At 35.7% G+C, this 19997-nt stretch overlaps 2 protein-coding genes across 2 annotated transcripts in view; both read right to left on the bottom strand.

The window, feature by feature from the left end:
• The window catches only part of LOC138714820 (phytanoyl-CoA dioxygenase, peroxisomal-like), a 34448-nt gene extending 25565 nt beyond the window's left edge, over nt 1–8883 (bottom strand). Inside the window, exons 1-3 of the mRNA XM_069846982.1 lie at nt 8798–8883; nt 8355–8455; nt 6469–6538 (exon numbers count right to left, since the gene is read on the bottom strand). Coding sequence (XP_069703083.1) covers nt 6469–6538; nt 8355–8425 — 141 coding nt within the window. The 5' untranslated portion in view covers nt 8426–8455; nt 8798–8883. The remainder of the gene's footprint in view (nt 1–6468; nt 6539–8354; nt 8456–8797) is intronic.
• Nucleotides 8884–17021: 8138 nt separating this feature from the next.
• Nucleotides 17022–19997, bottom strand: part of LOC138715708 (phytanoyl-CoA dioxygenase, peroxisomal-like) — a 40418-nt gene continuing 37442 nt past the window's right edge. Inside the window, exon 8 of the mRNA XM_069848764.1 lies at nt 17022–18800. Within this exon, the coding sequence (XP_069704865.1) occupies nt 18747–18800 (54 nt within the window). The 3' untranslated portion in view covers nt 17022–18746. The remainder of the gene's footprint in view (nt 18801–19997) is intronic.

Below are 19997 nucleotides of genomic sequence, written 5' to 3'. Positions count from 1 at the left end.
TAAGTTAAGGTGTACTGTATTTCTTTACTGACCACTCGCTCTTATCTCTACTCCGGAGCTCTCCCCACTACTCCTATTACTTCTCTTTCGCGTCGCCATGCTGTCAGGACTAAATAATCGGTCTGTACTACTACTACTACTACTACTACTGCTACTACTACTACTACTGCTGCTACTACTACTACTACCTACTACTACTACTACTACTACTACTACTATACTCCATTTTATTTCATGGAGTGCAGTTTCATAGAAAGGACTTTGCCGACAGACCTTATACTGCCCCATACTAATTGGTTGCCATAAATAAATGTCTTCCTTACTGTGACGGAAATCTTGTCTTCGTCTGTTAGTAACCAATCACAACCCTTGTTCAGAAGAATTGACAGGCTCCCGTCAAATCCACGTGGAGGCAGAGTTGCTGCATCTTTTCCGAATTCCAAGAATCCCGCCAGTCTCCCTATCTCATTTCGAGGGTCACCAGGATTGTGGCAACTGTACAATGTTGGGACGAGGGGACAGGATGGAATTGTCAGAGGTGTTTGTGTAGGAAGTCATAAATCTGTAAGTGGGTGTTCAAAGGAACCACCGAACTGCACTCCATGAAATAAAATGAAGTATACTACTACTACTACTACTACTACTACTACTACTACTATCACCACTACTACTACTACTACTACTACTACTACCACCACCACTACTACTACTACTACTACTACTACTACTACTACTACTACTACTACTACTACTACTACCACTACTACTACTGCTGCTACTGCTACTGCTATACAATGGCGTAACAGCCCAATGTCAGGGTCTAGCCTCCTCCACCTTCTTCCTCCATTTCTCTTTGTCAAGTGCTGTTCTCCATGCTGCAGTTCCCAGAAAATTTCTGAAGTCAATTGTCACTGCATCCCTCTCCCATGGCCTTGTCCCATATAAAGCGCCCGTTTTGTGGAGTGTGTTAACAATATAACATTCCATGTACCAAATTAAAAACTCAATTCCGTTGTTTGAGTCGTTGCCGAAATGCATTCCAATTCCGAGCCTTCAGTAGAGACTTCTCAACAAACTTTGTTTTACGGATGTAGGGGAGCCAGCCCAACGATCTAACCCCTAACCTGGAGGGCCAGGTCTCCCTACTTATGTCCCCAGGAGACAAGTTCGCCCAGCTATAGGTACCCCCGGGCACTGGATAGTTCAGGTACCTCGGGGTTGCTAATTCTCGTACCCACAAGTAGGTCTATGTTGAATTATAGCTGTGAAAACTGGGCAATGAAGAGATCCGTAGTGAAGAAAACAGAATCTGGAGAGATGAGATTCCTTGTCATTGGCTGGTTTTGTCCTTCGTGATGATCAAAAAAGTATTGATGTAAGAAAGCAATTGAATGTGATCCAAAAACGATTTTTTTTTTCGAAATTAATATGAAATTCTGTGGTGTCTGGCCCATGATGTAAGTTACTCGTCGCAGTTAATAAAACGTCGTAAAATAACTGATTGAAAGGAGCACAATCAATGCCGCCTTCTATTGTACACTGTAGAGGAACTCTAGAACACAGTTAACCTGAAATCACTTGCCTCTCTCCCATCGGATAACAAGTTTCGCTCCCTGGTTATTATTAATCGTTCATATTTTGTTGGCGCTCTCAGTATTTCGTAAGTTGATTTTCCATATTAAGTATATTGTTAGATAAGAAATATTGCATCCAAGGTAGTTAAAAGCATTTATGTCAGCGCGCAGAGGTGAGAGGTCCTGAGTTCGATTCCCGGTGACTGTACGAATTTTTCTCGTATTTATCAGTTAAAAGCATTTGTTAAATTATTTTATTATCTGTCATTATTTTGGATGTGATAGGGGATACACAAATTAGTACCATTATTCGGTTTTATTTACAGATATATTAAGATTAATATTGTTTATTTATCACGGCTTATTTATAGGCATTTAGATGTCGTCTGAATCTGCTGTTATGACATGGTTACAGGTGAATAATATGCTATTTAAATCGACTTTATTAATTTTATAACTCAAACTAGTTAAAATGTTGAACTAAAGAGTAAAATAAATATATAAATAATTAAATTACAAAATTACAGTAAAATAAAATGGGCAACTTCTAGACTAATAAAGGGGGTTTCCGACGTGGTGTTACCAACTTCCAGGGATGATGGCGAAGGGCACATGTATCAATTTGAGATAAGGAACCATAGTCCGGAAATGACTGAGTCGAAAGTTATACGCAAAAATAGTTGTGTGGAAATGGAATTGTAATTTGGCACCACGTGCCCTCCTTCCCTTAAACTTTGGAACAGTCGCGAAAGATGGTATGGGCCGGATGTCTCCTACGTGGGTACTGGTCCGATACAATCTGTGAGCTTGTCTACTGTTCCCATTGGCTCATCTGTATTCGAAAATCAGGTCTGCGTATTCCGCTCTCGTGTACTCTTCCATTTCACTAGGACTGATCGACTGGGCACTGCAACTTGTACACATACACTGCTGTCTACAGACGTGCAAATTAGGACCGACCATGTCCGTTACACATTACGCTGTCTGCATTGCTTTAGTGTAGTTTCCTGTGCCAACCTCTCAGACAGCGCATTGAATGGAATACTGTAAGTAGACAACGTAAACAACGTCAAATTAATACAGTATGTGTAAGATGTACAGATAAATACACATAAATAAGGTATACAGAGGAATTAAATTATTTAATTTCCACACAACTATTTTTGCTTGTAACTTTGGACTCGGTCATTTCCGGACCAGGGTTCCTTATCTCAAATTGATACATGTGCCCTTCGCCATCATCCTGAAAGTTTGTAACACCACCTCGGAAACACCCTGTAGGCTATAAAAATAACGACAAATGACAAATAAAATGAGAACCTCCTGTAGAACAAATTAACGACACAAGATTTGAAGTTTACAAAATACTTACTAAAGAAAGGGAAAGGTTAGGGAGATCATTATAATAGTTATTTATGTAACTAGTGTGTGAAGTGGACTATTTTTGCAGGAGTAGACTGATTCTAAGTACGAGCCATAAGCGAGTGCTGAAATATGAGTGAAAAAAATTCATGTCACGTAAGTGTCATATTTTCTTTTATTTACCAGCCATAACAGACACATTTTATAGAAAAGTTTATACTGCTTTCATAATAAAAAACATCCTCCGATGTCCAACGAGAACAATCTTACTCTAGTAGGTTACAGTAAGGTCATACATTAATAGTAATGGCATCGTTTCTCTGGTGGCGAGTGATAAAATGTAATACAAAAGGCCTTGAAGTGTGTGATAAAGTTGCCTTACTGGTTACATACGATAATAGTTATTTACGACGTAAATACCGTAACATATGATTTTGAAAAATGAGATAGGAAAGTTGTCAAACGAGCTCGAAAGCCGAGTTGTGTAACTAGGGCCAGGAAATTCATGCCCTGAAAACCTACTAGATATGCATGCTAATATACCTTTACTTACTTACTTACTTACTTATGGCTTTTAAGGAACCCGGAGGCTCATTGCCGCCCTCACATAAGCCCGCCATCGGTCCCTATCCTGAGCAAGATTAATCCAGTCCCTACCATAATATCCCACCTCCCTCAAATCCATTTTAATATTATCCTCCCATCTACGTCTCGGCCTCCCCAAAGGTCTTATTCCCTCCGGCCTCCCAACTAACACTCTATATGCATTTCTGGATTCGCCCATATGTGCTGCATGCCCTGCCCATCTCAAACGTCTGGATTTAATGTTCCTAATTATGTCAGGTGAAGAATACAATGCGTGCAGTTCTGCGTTGTGTAACTTTCTCCATTCTCCTGTAACTTCATCCCTCTTAGCCCCAAATATTTTCCTAAGTACTTTATTCTCAAACACCCTTAATCTCTGTCCCTCTCTCAAAGTGAGAGTCCAAGTTTCACAACCATACAGAACAACCGGTAATGTAACTGTTTTATAAATTCTAACTTTCAGATTTTTTGACAGCAGACTAGATGGCAAAAGCTTCTCAACCGAATAATAACAGGCATTTCCCATATTTATTCTGTTTTTAATTTCCTCCCGAGTGTCATTTTTGTTGCTGTTGCTCCAAGATATTTGAATTTTTCCACCTCTTCGAAAGATAAATCTCAAATTTTTATAGTTCCATTTCGTACAATATTCTGGTCACGAGATATAATCATATACTTTGTCTTTTCGGGATTTACTTCCAAACCTACCGCTTTACTTGTTTCAAGTAGAATTTCCGTGTTTTCCATAATCGTTTGTGGATTTTCTCCTAACATATTCACGTCATCCGCATAGACAAGAAGCTGATGTAACCCGTTCAATTCCAAACCCTATCTGTTATCCTGAACTTTCCTAATGGCATATTCTAGAGCGAAGTTAAAAAGTAAAGGTGATAATGCATCTCCCTGCTTTAACCCGCAGTGAATTGGAAAAGCATCAGATAGAAACTGGCCTATACGGACTCTGCTGTAAGTTTCACTAAGACACATTTTAATTAATCGAACTAGTGTCTTGGGAATACCAAATTCGATAAGAATATTATATAAATATTTTCTCTTAACCGAGTCATATGCCTTTTTGAAATGTATGAATTCCGAGGCTTATTTTTTGGTTTCGTAACAAACTTTTTTTATGGTGATGAATTGTTAACCCTTCGCGCAACCCCCAAGCTGGAGGACCACTCCTTATTGGCTGTCCGCGACTGCTTATTCAATATATTCGCAGCTACCCTCCATATCTGGAGGCCGTCTCCTCTATCCTCAACCTGAGGACGCGCCGTGCCGTGGTGATATACCTTTAAATACTGTAAAATATGCCATTAAATATGCACTAATAAAATTCTGTATTTCTTCATATATCAGTAATACATTGATGATGATGATGATGATAATAATAATAACAATAATAATAATAATATTAATAATAATAAGTAATAAATGTAATAATATTATAGATCAAACTAGATGATATTAAACTTATATTTATTGTTGAGAAGTTGAAACATGTGAATCGCTGTCCAAATCTTCCCCAACCGAGAGATAACGCGATAAAGCTCTACGTCAGTGGTTCTCAATCGGTGTGCCGCGACAAACTATTGTGCTGTGAAAATCGCTAGATGTTTCGCGAAGCTTTGAATACTTTCCTGGTAAAAAAAAAATTATATTAATTTCATTCAGTACAAGTTTTCAAAAAAATAGAATACTATTAAAAATTCAAACGATGCATTTGTATGCAAAATAAATCAGCTTTAATGAGCTTAAACGCGAAAATATGCCACAATAATATAAATATCATGAAATATTATGCATTTATAAAAAAAAGCCAAAATATATATGCAACATAAAATTTGACTTGATAAGCTTACATTTTTATGATTCGTGAAGATAATTAATCTGCAATAATTAATTAAGCTAATGGAAAAATATATGAAAATGCATGAACTTCCTGGCCCCATTTATAACCTATATCTAGTATAGTGGATATGGAAAGCATATGGTACAACGTTTTTTTCAGCTTTCAAACGAAAGAAAGTACTGCCTCTGCTATGGATATTGTAGGAAATTGTAAACAATTTATAGTTAATGTGTGCAATAAATAAATTACGTTTTATCTTTTTCATCGGGTGCCTCACTTCGTTGCACTAGTGCTGGTAAAGTGTCGCTTTACCACACTAGCGTGGCACAGTATTTTTTTATGAATATCGTAAAATTTTACTTACTACCTTGTAAAACAATTTTAAGAAATAAAAATTCTCCAAAGTGTCGATTGCTTCTGTCTCACTTGTCAGCTTGATACTAATACGAAGTTCATGAGAGGGCCCGGGTTCAAATCATGGTTAGTACAAGTTAACTGATTGAGGTTTTTCCGGGTTTTCCCTCAACCCATTGAGAGCAAATGCTAGGTAACTTCTGGCGCTGGATCCTGGGCTTATTTTGCCAGCACTATCATCTTCATTTCACTCAAACGTTAATCATCGCAGTTGACAAAACATCGTAAAATAAACCAGTTAAAAATATTGCTGATGATGAGATACTGAAAGAGTAATTAAACATATTACATTTTTATAAAATCAACTAGAATGTTGTTCTCTCATTTCAAGTTCTCAGATAGACTGAAGTATTGTATCAAAATGCCAGGAAGTATTTTCATGAAAAATTAATGACATATTAAAAAATCAAGTTGAAAATTTAGCATGCAGTTCCCTACTAATGACTATGCAGGACTACGTGCTTTTCATTCTTTTGAGGAGTGTGGATAAGAGAGTAAGAAACATGACGTCAATCCCAATGATCGACTTTCCTCAAGACTTCTTTAGTTAAAGCACAAGAATGCCTACCACTGGACTAGCCGTATAATAATAATAATAATAATAATAATAATAATAATAATAATAATAATAATAATAATAATAATAATAATCGTGCAATATGTAGGTCTTGTGAAGGATACAGGAGTACTAACAGCATCACGTCTCTGTAGATGCCGAAATATCTTCATTCTTTCAGCTGTCGTAGCGGTTCTAGAAAGGCAATGAAACAATATTTTCCATTACTGTAGAAGTCGAACAATCTGATAAGTGAGTGACGTCAAATGATACATATATTCTCATTTGAGAACCTAGAGATCGGAAAAAGTGACTTATAAAATCTGTAGTTCAGTGTAAGAACTCTGTAACCATAAATAAATTAGATAATATTATTAACCCTAGGATGCATAACGGGGGTCCGCGGTACCCTTAGTACTTTTCAATCAATTTAAATTACGTGTTAAATGATATCAACCTGTTTGCAATTTTTAGTATGCTTTCACAAGTAAACATTCTCATGGGGCAGATAAAAAAGTTGATATTTTTTCTTCCACCATGTTAATAATACCAAAACAAGTGCCTACACAATTTTTGGCCACTCGAGCGCAATTACGAGGACCTTAAAAATAAGTTTCCCGGGGCCGTTTACAGGAAGAAAAGACAATTTAATGGAAAAATTTATTGGAACACACACAGCAATTACAGTCAAAATGAAAACTGACCAAGTGCAAAAAAAAAAAAAAAAAAAAAAAAAACAAAGTTCTGAGGAAGCTAACAAACTGACCCATATATCTAAATGTGAGAAAGTAAGAATTAATTCAACTTTATTATAGTAAACTGTATGCTAACAATTTGTACTTGTAACATTTTCAGGTCATTATTCACATAAAACTGAATAATATACAAGTTTTTTTTTTAGTTGTCTCAAAACTTTGCTTTTTGCACTTGGTCAGTTTTCATTTTAACTATATCATTATTGTTGAGCAATTTTTCAACATATTCCCCACCGAAATTGAGACAGTTGTCATACCGTGGGATTATCTTTTATATCCCTGTGTCGTAGAAGTCTGCCGCCTGAGATCGCAACCAGTGTGTGACAGCCGTCTGCACCTCTCTGTTGATTCCACGGTACGACAAATGTTTCAATTCCGGTGGGAAATATGTTGAAAAATAGCTGAACAATTGCTGTGTGTGTTCCAATAAATTTTTCCAATGAAATTGTGTTTTCTTTCTCTAGACGGCCCCAAGGAAACTTAAATTTTTAAGACCCTCGTAATTGCGCTCGAATGGCCAAAATTTGTATACTTTTTTGACATCATTAATATGGTGGAAGAAAAAAAAATAACTTTTTTATCTGTTCCCATGAGAATGTTTGCTTGGCAGATGTCTTTTGGGTCAAATGAGTTAACTGCCTAAAATCCTACATTTAAAGTTAACAAACACTTAACAATCTGTTAAGTCAAACTGATTTTGAAGACGTGAAAAACTATATTTAACAAACTGTTTAGAGTTCAACATTCGTTAAATGTTCTAACGATACTTGGAGAAACCGGCCATGAGACCGTTAGGAATAGTTTTGTGCACACATATACATACAAGTTATTTTCAAAATAGTAACGCTCCCCCATTCTTTTTTTAATTTACATATTTTTGAACATATATAAGGTAAATACTTCAGAGAGTTAGCCTACATTTGCCTGAGGTCTGCTGAGATATCTTTACACCAAACTTTTGTTACTTCTATAAAGAATGACGAAACAGCTGATTGTGCGTGAAGCAGATTACGTGCTGTTTTGTTCCTCTCACAGAAATTAATCTCATCTTCCAAACACTTTCTAATAAGAAATACAATGTCAAAATCATTCCGATCCCATCACATCCAAGATATAACTTTAATGGAAATGAGGCAGCGGATCAAGCCGCCAAAAAGCAACATCCCTGTTACACATTAACATAAAACATGATTTCACACCATGATGAAATAATACATAATTATGAAACGATATCTTCTGAAACAATGGAAATTTACCTTGTCTTCACACCCAGACAGTAAACTGCATTACGCAAGATTAAATTGGACGCACGTCTTCTCAGCTCCATTTTCAAGGCGACGAGATCAAGTTCTTACCACTAGAATCAGAATTGACCACTCATAATTGACTCATCAACATTATTTTACTCAATGTGCCACGCGCAATACCAGCCTGACCACCGACCACATCATCACCGAGTGAACTCTTCACGTGAAACGTCACACTTACGACCTCCTTACACAAGATGGTGTACCGGTGTCGCGAAACGATGCATTCATGTTTACGAAAATACAGAGATATTCTTGAATTTTGCTTAATTTTGAGGAAATAAAAAAAGATTAGAATACTGAGAACCTGAATTAATACAATGCAAAATTGATATTATTCGTGGTCAGAAACGAATTCTTTACGCTGTAAAGAGTGTTTAGGGCCTACATACCCTTCCAACTCCCGTCAAGTACTACATTTCTGTTTGAACCTAACACAAAGTCTTGTCATATTTTTATCCTTCTCACCAATACGCAGGCTTGGTTTCTGCGAAATATTGTTTTACAACTGGTTTTGCCCTCCATAATTTCGTTTTATCTTCTGGAATTGTTCGTATTTGCCGGTGTTACAAATTGCCTATCTTATGCATAGTAATGACTTGACGATAAGATTGCGTTCTCTTCATTTATGATGGGAATTTTCCCCGTAACATATACATGAAATCATCACTCGCTGTTATAGGTCGTACTGTATATTTAGAAATTACATTTTGAAATGTTTTACACAGTATTGGCCATCTTTACCCAACTGAATTAATCATTACGTGCTTCATTAGATAAATTAATGAATAAATATATTATTGAATAAAAAAAACGAATTGAAAGTGTGAGAATGGTTAATAGTCCTAGGTCATATAGACGAAATTTTACAGGAGGGCGTATTAATGGTTCAGAGTCATGTACTATTAGATGCAGTAACATTTAATTTCTTCAGGGTATACTTACGTCATTTTTTTAGTAATGTTTATAATATTTTATGCTCGACCATGCCGAAATGTAGTAATTATACACCTGGTAGCAGACCTTTAATGCATGTCATTAAAGTACACCTACTCATTAAAGGTGAGGTCTTTCAGCCAATGACGACTGAGGTTACAACTGTTCAGCCAATGACAGGTCAGCTTTCTACCGTTATAAAACCGCAAGTATCGATTATTCTCGGATATGCAATCGAAAGAGAATTAGCGAAAAGTCACGGAGGCTGGAAATCCAATACTGTCGCAGAAGGTTATGTTCTGTTACTATAATAATTAGCGTTAATTGTAAATAATATTCAAATAAATTCAATTTGTCGTCTCGTTTTTCAATGTCTAATTTTATTTCAATGTTATCTCTGTAGGTTCTTATGGCCTAGCAAGGTCAATGTGCACATCTGTTCCTCGGAAAAAATCAATACTTTCGCGTCTGCGCACATCTCACAACATACGGGACATTGGACAAGGTCAGATACAAAGAAAATTAATAATATCAAGTTAGAAATATGGTCGAGCATAAAAAGTCGCATGAAACTCGCCTATAATGGTAATTAAGAAGCTCGTATGAAAATTATGAAACTCGCTTGCGCTCGTTTCATAAATATCTATACTCACTTCTTAATTACCTTCATTATAGGCTCGTTGCATAATGTACTATTACTATAGTAGCTTCCTCATATGTGTAAGAAATGAACTCGCACAAAAAACAAAGTTGTTGAAAGTGTGACTTTGGATTATCTCATTCTCACCCCTTCATTTGATTAACGAACCAATTACGTATTGACAAACGTACAGACGAAGAGGCGGGCGTTCGAACGAATTAAAGAATGAATGGACGAAGAAACAAAGAAGTGGAAGAATGAAAGAATGCACGAAAAAATGACGAGCGAACAATTGAACGAACGAGGGGGAGAATGACTGAACAAATGGAACGACGAACGAAGAATTGGAATTGGAAAAGATTGAATAAAAGAACGAACGAAATGAAATGAAGAATAGGCGAAGGAAGAGAAAGAGAAATCGAATGAGGGGAAGAGACGACGAACAAATGCAAGTAAGAAAAAAGGACTAATGATAGGAAGCGGTGACGAACGAATGACATAACAGGATTAGAGGGATAACGGTCGAGAGGAAGGGAGGGCAACGAGTGAAGAATATGGAGACGGACGACAAATGGCTACGTACCAAGAAATAATACCAGCGTATTCCGAACCTCACCAGACCGAGGACATCAATGACGTCACGGAACAAAACTGCTTGAAGATTGAAGGACTATCATGGCGGCTGTGCGAGTTGTATGTGCTATGATAGAATTTTCATAGTCACCTCGCTCAAATGAGAGAGCACAAAGACTTTATTTTTTGATCCAGTAGTAATAACTGGTCCGTTAACATGTTCATTCATAAGCCATTAACTTATTTTTTTACAAGGTGCTTATTACAAACAACACAGCAGAACACACAACCATGACACAACAGTGCAAAATTTCGTTCGTTATGCCAATTGCCGCTGTTTACGAAAACCAATCAGGTTCATTGATGGCGACTGATGGACACAGCCACTATCTCCGCAAGCTGATGGAATCGCTGCTATAGCGCTGGAGCATCAGTGGCATTAAACGAAGATAATATATTTAAAATGAAAATAAGTGAAGTATTCTATTTAGTAAGAATTTAAAATTAGTAAGAAGTCAAAATGAAAGTTTTAAGTTTTGTAGGTTAACCTGATAACAAAATAGAGTAAGCTAAGAATCGAAAAGTAAAATAAAGTGCCGGTATCACAAATTAACAAGATACTAATTTAAGTTTATCATATTTTTAGATTCCACAAAAGTAAAAACACCAATTTGTTCGTTAAGAAATGGGATTTTATTAAAACCCCAAAAAATTAAACATGACTACCACTGTGTTGTTCAATAAGAAATAGTCTTTCTTCTGTGCTATAAATGGCGTTAGTAAGCACATTCCTGGGGATGTTTTCAGTGACATCCGATATTGACTGTTTCAGTTCCTAACGTTTAATAGGTCTACCAAGAAATACCTTTTCTTTTAGATAACCCCATAACCAGTAGTCAGCTGGATTTATGTCTGGTGACCTAGAAGGCCAACTGTTCGGAAAATACCTACTAATTACACGATCACCAAATGTGTTTTTACATTATTGTGTATGTGAGGTGGAGCGCCATCTTGCATGAAAACAATAGTTCGATTTCATGATTCTGTAACGCTGGTATTGGAAAGTCTTGCAACATTTGAAAATATCGCTGCCCAGTTACCGTCACAGTTTTTGTTTGTCAATTTTCAGTTTCTTCATAGAAATACGGACCTATTATGAAATGTGAGTAAAACCACACCTTCGAATCCCGGTCGGGGCAAGTTACCTGGTTGAGGTTTTTTCCGGGGTTTTCCCTCAACCCAATAAGAGCAAATACTGGATAACTTTCGGTGCTGGACCCTGGACTCATTTCACAGGCATTATCACCATTTAATTCAGACGCTAAATAACCTAGATGTTGATACAGCGTCGTAAAATAACCCAATGAAATAAAAAAAAATAAAAGCACACCAGACAGTAAACTTGAATATCATGCAATCTTTGCTGTGTAATTGTTTTCGGATTACCTTCTGCCCATATCCTGCAATTATGAGTGTTAACACCCCCGTTCAATTCGAAATGTGCCTCATCTGTCCACAAGATATTGCCTAAACACTTAACGTTAATCTGAATTTGCGCTAACATTTGCAAAGCGAAATTGACACGAATCGACCTATCTTGTTCTTTGAGTTCAAAATGCATTTTCATTTTACAGGGACAGGAAGCTATCTTCTCAGAATTCGCTGAATTTTCACTAACTTCCTGGACTTCTCGTAAAACTAGAGCTCACTCACCTAGTTTTCTACTAATTTTGGTCTACCCGATCGCTTTCTATCGGCAACCGAACCAGTTTCCTTAAATTTGTTTACCTTACGAAACGATTTTACGGAGCAGAGTCCATTTCTCAATCCATGCAACGTTCGATATCTTCTCAATGAATATGAATATTGTCTATTGCATTCGTAATAACACTGAAGGAGGCCAACTCGAACACGTAAAGGTAAAACCATTGTAAAAATTATTAAAATTACTCTTCTGCAACTGCCGTCTATGTTCTGAACAACAATTATTGTTTATACAAGCGTAACACAGTTACCATAGCAACGAAACACGCATCGATAAAAAAAACTCCAAACCTTCTAAACAGTAATGGCAAATACCTTACTATAATAATACCACAGTCTACTATATACAGTCACAGTTTAGTATATACAGTTGCGAAGCAAATGCAAACATAGACAGTTGAAATACGCATTCATAGATAGTTGCTCACCACCAGGATCGCTACTATCGCCTCATCACAGACCCTTTCCGCAACAGACGATAAAATGTATTGTACTTTCGATATCGTATTCTTTTGAAAAAATTAACACCTTCTTTCCACTTTTGAAATATGAAACACATAAGGTTTATGTATTATTTTCATAAAGCATATATTATATTTTATAAACTCACCTTCCTGGATCTTTCGGAAGGATAACTGTGACCTCTTTTTCTTAGAATGTATAGTGCAACAAACGTCTCCTTGTCCCATATTATTACTCAAATTATTGTGTTTTAGCCGTTTACAGTTATTACAATCGATAACGAACATTTCACAGTTTACACAGCTTGTCACAACAAAGCGAAATACGGCACAGTCAATGCCTTTTCGATCTAGACCAGGCCGTGATATATGTTCGGGTTTTCTATTTCAGTGTATGTAGAAAATTCAACTAAAATTACAAATACACGTAATAATCCATATCCTCCTAATTTTAACCTCAGTGAATGATTATATTATAACTTTATTGCGTATCATAGCTAAGTTTTATTTAGTGTAATGTGTCCATAAGTTCCCTTTACTTCTTGTTGCATAATATATTGCAGAAATAATTACAAAACTGTGTTAATTTAATGTGAAGAGAATTTTACATGTTAACATAATCTTTTCGCATCAACATTTTAAGTTTAGAATGGAAGCTATTTTGAGGTTTAATAAAAAAGAATTTATATTGTGGTTTTAATATAGCACATCTACCTTCCTTGATAAAGACAGAAAATTTATCATACCACTCTTATGAAATTAGTGTACGTACGATTGTTACTTCGTCTCTTAGGTAGTAGATAAATACAATAATTCAATACTCAATTGTAGTATTAAAATACAGACAAATTGAATGTGCGGAGTATTATACATTACATTATGCTTAATTATATTGTATAATTGCGAATTTAGGAATATAAGATATAGTAAACATAACCTATAATATTTCCATATGAATGGCAGGGCAGTGGAGACCACTAAAATTAGACAGAAAGGGGCAACTGGGACAGTAAACATAACCTATAATTTCAACATATCGTGCGGTGCCACTGAAAATTATTGAATCGTGCATAAATGAATTTACAATAATTTCGCAATATTTAATCGAAATAAAGGCAACTATCTAATGTTTGCATATTTATTATGTATTGAGCTTCGCGACTGTATATACTAGACTGTGATAATACCGGACAGTTAGCAGTTCTGCGCGCGAACGACGCTGGTGCTGCTACCTAGTCGGCCGGTGTGGAGATACTCGTGAAACAAGCTGTAATCAACGGCAATGTATATTGTTGCTGGGCTAGTAAATAGTTTTATTAATTAGTGTTGTGTTAAAATGTCAGGGTGTATGTGTGCTGTTTATAATTGTTACAATACAGCATTACAAATTGTTCCAAATCGTACTTTCGATTTCCGAGGGATCATAAAACGTGAGTCAACAACATTCTTTAGTAGGCCTAATTCCTTTGTCTCTGTGTTGATAAAACAATAAAAAATTAGCTTTTTTATTTAGGCGTAATAAATGAATAGAAGTTAAAATATATTGAAAATTTTAAGGTTTTAGCAAATTAAGTTGTTGTCTACATGCCTTCACTATTTATTACAAGCATCAGATTACTACCATTTTTATCTTTGCAGTTGTCAGCAATGCGTATATAAAGGGTTATTGTAAATTCATTCTTAATGTCGGAATTAATTTTGTCTCACTAAAGCAAATAAAAAATACGCAACAATTCATTGAAAATAATATGAAGCATGCAATATTTCTTATAATATGCAGCTTTGATATAGAATAATGTTACATTAAATGCGGTACTATTCAACATTATCTTAAATGTTTCGCATATTATTCCACATTAGTGCTTCACATTTTGAACAACAGTCCGATTTCCGCTATGTTAATATTTGTATTTGTGGACATAATTCCACGCCGCTCCGCTAGATGTCAAATCCGCGATATTTCGCACCCACGTCAATGCTACTAGTATACAGCTGTCCGGTATTATTATAGTAAGGTATTTGGCAATGGTATCTATATGAAGCCAAACTGCAGATATGTACAGAAGATATAATATGATCAGAGTGTGGTGGGAATATAATGGTGTAGCAGACGGTTGACTCAAACTCGTTTTCTCGTTTTTTTATATTCCCATCACTGATCAGAGGTAACACACAGAGTGAAGCGCCGCGCATGAGCAAAATCGCAGACTTCAACTATAGCGATCACGGGACTTACATTAGCGCTCAGCGGGAATTTCAGTAATTACTAGAATGGACACGATAATAATGGGGAAATGAATAGGGTATTATACTCAGTGTTCAATGTTTAATTGTAGCTTCGGACATTTGTATTTATATACAGTATATCCATAAGGTCATCATCACGAAGGGAGTTTAATCCTCAAAGACATAGATCAAAGATGTAGGTTGTTGACATTAGGTATTATTAGTTTTTTTTTTAACAAATAAATGTAGCCGTGTATTAAAAACAAGAAAAAAATATCATTCATGTCATTATTACAACCAAACTTCATTTAATTTTTAAAATCTTTCTTAAGGCCGAAATGAATGTTACAACAGAGCATTTCAAATTTATTCTTGAAACTTACTTCAGCACAGGAGTTTTAGTTGGGGAGCAGTATAGTTATGATCCTTATCATTGCGTGAATGAATTTCTGGTCATTTGGCCACAAGTCCAGCAATTTTGACGAAATCATTCAGAATTGTTAACAGGTACATATATTCGATATTTTCTTGTTGACGTGACAATAGCCTAATACATATTCTTAAAAGCGAACATACTTACTTACTTACTTACTGGCTTTTAAGGAACCCGAAGGTTCATTGCCGCCCTCACATAAGCCCGCCATTGGTCCCTATCCTGAGCAAGATTAATTCGTTCTTTATCATCATATCCCACCTCCCTCAAATCCATTTTAATATTATCTTCCCATCTACGTCTCGGCCTCCTTAAAGGTCTTTTCCCCTCCGGCCTCCCAACTAACATTCTATATGCATTTCTGGATTCGCCCATACGTGCTACATGCCCTGTCCATCTCAAACGTCTGGATTTGTTGTTCCTAATTATGTCAGGTGAAGAATACAATGCGTGCAGTTCTGTGTTGTGTAACTTTCTCCATTCTCCTGTAACTTCATCCCTGTTAGCCCCAAATATTTTCCTAAGCACCTTATTCTCAAACACTCTTAACCTATGTTCCTCTCTCAAAGTGAGAGTCAAAGTTTCACTATCATAAAGAATAACCGGTAATATAACTGTTTTATAAATTCTAACTTTCAGATTTTTTGACAGCAGACTGGATGATAAAAGCTTCTCAACCGAATAATAACAGGCATTTCCCATATTTATTCTGTGTTTAATTTTCTCCCGAGTATCATTTATATTTGTTACTGTTGCTCCAAGATATTTGAACTGCTCCAACTCTTCAAAAGATAAATTTCCAATTTTTATATTTCCATTTCGTACAATATCTCTTTACTTGCTTCCAGTAAAATTCCCGTGTTTTCCCCAATCGTTTGTGGATTTTCTCCTAACATATTCACGTCATACGCATGGACTTAAAAGCGAACATAATAATAAAAAAGAAGTGCAGAACTCAGATATTCGAAAATATGTACCATACATTTTTAAATCGGTAAAATTATGGTTTCCACCCTCTACCGTCCATATGTCTGGGGGTAAAGGGCTGTCCTTTGCTCGATAAACAAACCTATGACGTCCTGTTACGTAACAAGTACTGGAGGCTTCCATTGAAAATTGAACACGGAGTATGGGGATGTAGGTCTGAGTTGAAGGAATATGATGTGTTATTAGACTCCCGTATTTGTAATATTTCTCGTAATCATTATTAAATTTGAATTTTGTTTATTTTGTAGTGGTTGGAAGCTGACGATGGCTGGTTCCGTTCATCTGATTGTTGTTGGCAGAATAGTGCATATCGCATCTGTGGTAAGTGGTTACTTTTCCCTGTATTTTTAATAATTATAGGCTGGATAAAGGATTTTTTTACTAGCCTGGAATAAGTTCTACTTAAATACTGAAATAAACACACAATGTGATTCTGTAGATTTCGTGTGTATTGTGCTGTACAACGTATTATATAAGATAGATAGTGTCCACATGGGTGGGAATGTAGTTCGATGTGATTACAACATTTTAAATTAATAACAGTTGTGAAATAAAAGAAACAGGTTTGATACATGGAGGAAAAGTCTTTATTGTATTATAGTACATGATTGTTGTTTTAGAAAGTACGTACTATATTACAGTAACATAATCATATACATTTATATGAAACTCAATAAAACAAAGTAGAACTCACTTGACTATTACATAGGAACATAATTGAGGCGCTGAGTGCAATAACAGCTTAAGTTGAAACCCCATGTTTTGGGAAAAACAAAGTCAAAGTTTTAAAACAGTGTAGAAATTTTAATAGTACATTTACTCTCATCATTTATTTTGTAACATATTGTAGACTGTGTAAATTATTCAAATCCAATGTCAGTTATAATTTTAACAAAGCCAATTTTTAAATATTTGTAAATAAAGAATGCAAAACTTAAGTCGTTATTACATAGAAAATTTGAGACCTCTTAAATTAGAGTACGTAGGGATTAAAACCAGTAGAAAAGTGTTATTTCACTAACATATACGAACGTTATTGAGTGAATAATGAGAAATAATAGTACATTAATACTTAAACTTATCAAAATAATACAAACATGTTTGTATTGCTAAGATGTTGATCTAAAATATCCCCCTCGTCCAGGTTTAACATTATCAAAGAAATATAATATTTCATTATTGAAAATTCTTAAAATCACAAAATGCATGTTCTCTTCAAAATATTCTGGAGTCTGACCTCAAGGTCAAGGAAAATGACGGTTCAAAGGCAAGCTTACCTCGCTTATCAGCCTGCTGAAATCTATAAAATACCTCGACTCAATGTAACAGCTCTTACTCGGAAAGAAATATTCAGGTAATAAAGTTGTATTTGTCCACGCTATCACACTGAGAACTTAGTTTCTGCACGAACCCAGTACTCACGTCTGCCTGTTTTAACGAAGTTGAATAAAATAATTTAATATGCATAGCATCTCAACGTCGGTTTACAAGCAAACCACATTAAGTAAAATATATTACTTCTGAGAAAAAGGCGTTTGAAAGTTGTTGACAAAACTGAATCTTCAAAATATTATTTTTAGTAATTTGTTTCTTTTTATGTGTATTTCATTTTCCAATTCTAAGTTTATAAATATAAATTATGTACTGTACATTATATACGTCTTTTTCTCGTAACTAAAGTTTTTGACTAATTGTGTTTTGCTTGTAAACCGACGTCATGTAAGATTGTTTTTTAGTAAATTGCTCGATCTATAAGCGAAAAAGGGGACAGTAATCTCAGCAAAAGAAAGAACAGCGCCAGTATATAGGATAAAAGTAATAATGAAATCACTACTAGACAAACAGTTAAAAAACAAAATAGAAGCTCTTAACAAGTATTGGATCAGTATAGAAACCGATGGCATGGATTTCGACTCCTTGAACGAAAAGAAGTAACAGCAGAGTTTAGATTCTACACAGGCCACGACTGTTTGCCACATCAACTGCATCACTTTGGCATAATACATCTTAGCAAATGTGCAATATCTAAAGATCAGAACTGTTATGAACGCAGAACACCTACGGATACGTGACATTTTAAAGAAAAGACAAACAAAAATGAAGGACATCACAAGTGTGTGCTGGGAATCGAAGAGGAGAATGATGTAGAAGTCATGGGTAATCGAGTTTTGTTTTGCATATTGCACTTTTTACTTACTAAATGACACCTTAAAAATATTGAAACCACGTTTAAACTTAATGTACAATCATATGTAGAAATACTATTACTTTAAAACCTATACATATCAATTTTTCTTCCTCACTTCTCTTCCATTGACTGCTTATAGATTTATTTCGTTCCCTCTTGCCTGGCGTCCTCTGAGTTTCCACATAGTCTGAAAAAATATATTTTTAACTACATTTCATTAAGAAGAAGTCTGGAAATTGATGGTTAATTATTAAATACGTTTTTATTTTGACTATTTGAATTGGACTGGAGAGATTTAGTTAAATTATTTAATCAGTTACACAGCTCTACATTCAGGGTGACCAAGGCGCAGATGGTCAGACATACTCGAAGCGAGGGCCGGAAAACAGTGGTCATGAATAGCAAAAGACAGGAAAAAGTGGAAGGAACTAGACTACTAGAGTAACACTTAAGTGAAGTGAACATTGTACAATCTAAAGCAGGCCTGCATAAGGTTTGCACTCTTCGAGCCGGCTCACAGTTCATGAGCGGAATGCAGATATTAGCTGCGCTCTGTGTAAGGGTGGACTGGAAGAAGGGGTGATCTCGTACAAAATATACACAAAAGGAAATACAGTACTAGTAAGAGTGTTTATGAAATGAATTCCTGTTCACTGTTTGCAAAACTATCTTGGACTATTATTAATTAATAAAGAAATATTTATTTTACAGAAGTAATAGAAATTCTATAGCTACTTAAATGTACAATATCATTTTGTTATATTTTTATTTATCAGTAGGCCTACATCAGAACGAGGTTTTATGCTGTTGGCAGCTGGTAGGAACAGTAGCTTACTGATCGTATTGCAACATCAGTTACAGATGTTCGATGCCTGCCTTTATTAAAGTTGATTATAGAAAACAGTTGTTCACAAATATAAATGTTGAGCCAAACATATCAATCATTTTCACAGCCTGCCTGTGTAGTCGTGGATATTATTGCTAATGTTTAGTCTTGTAAAACTCAACCAGGCTAGTAGTATTATTCAAACGATCTTTAGCCCTTAGGTCACATGAAAGATCAATAAGTTCGAGCTGTAAATCGTTAAATGTTAAATGTTACGTTCCGTCTTTTAGATTCCTCCATACTGTACTGTAGCAGTAGGTACGCAACGTGAAACAGTTACTGAGAATAGGCCTACACACTGCACTCCACTAGATAGCTGAGTAGTCGTTTCCCTCTCCTCTACCTATAGGAAGTCTTTGTCATTCTGACGTATCTTTCTCTCCGTTTCGGCGAGCGGTAAACACAGCTCTCCCGCTCCTTAGCGCGCGCGCGCGCTCGTTGAGCGCTGTTTGTGCAGATATGATTTAAACTTTAGATTCTAAAGTGTAAATAGCTTGT

This window comes from Periplaneta americana, chromosome 15 (genome assembly GCF_040183065.1).
Source record: "Periplaneta americana isolate PAMFEO1 chromosome 15, P.americana_PAMFEO1_priV1, whole genome shotgun sequence".
NCBI classification, from domain to species: domain Eukaryota; kingdom Metazoa; phylum Arthropoda; class Insecta; order Blattodea; family Blattidae; genus Periplaneta; species Periplaneta americana.
Note: the sequence above shows the minus strand (reverse complement) of the source record. Positions and strands in the feature narration are given on the sequence as shown.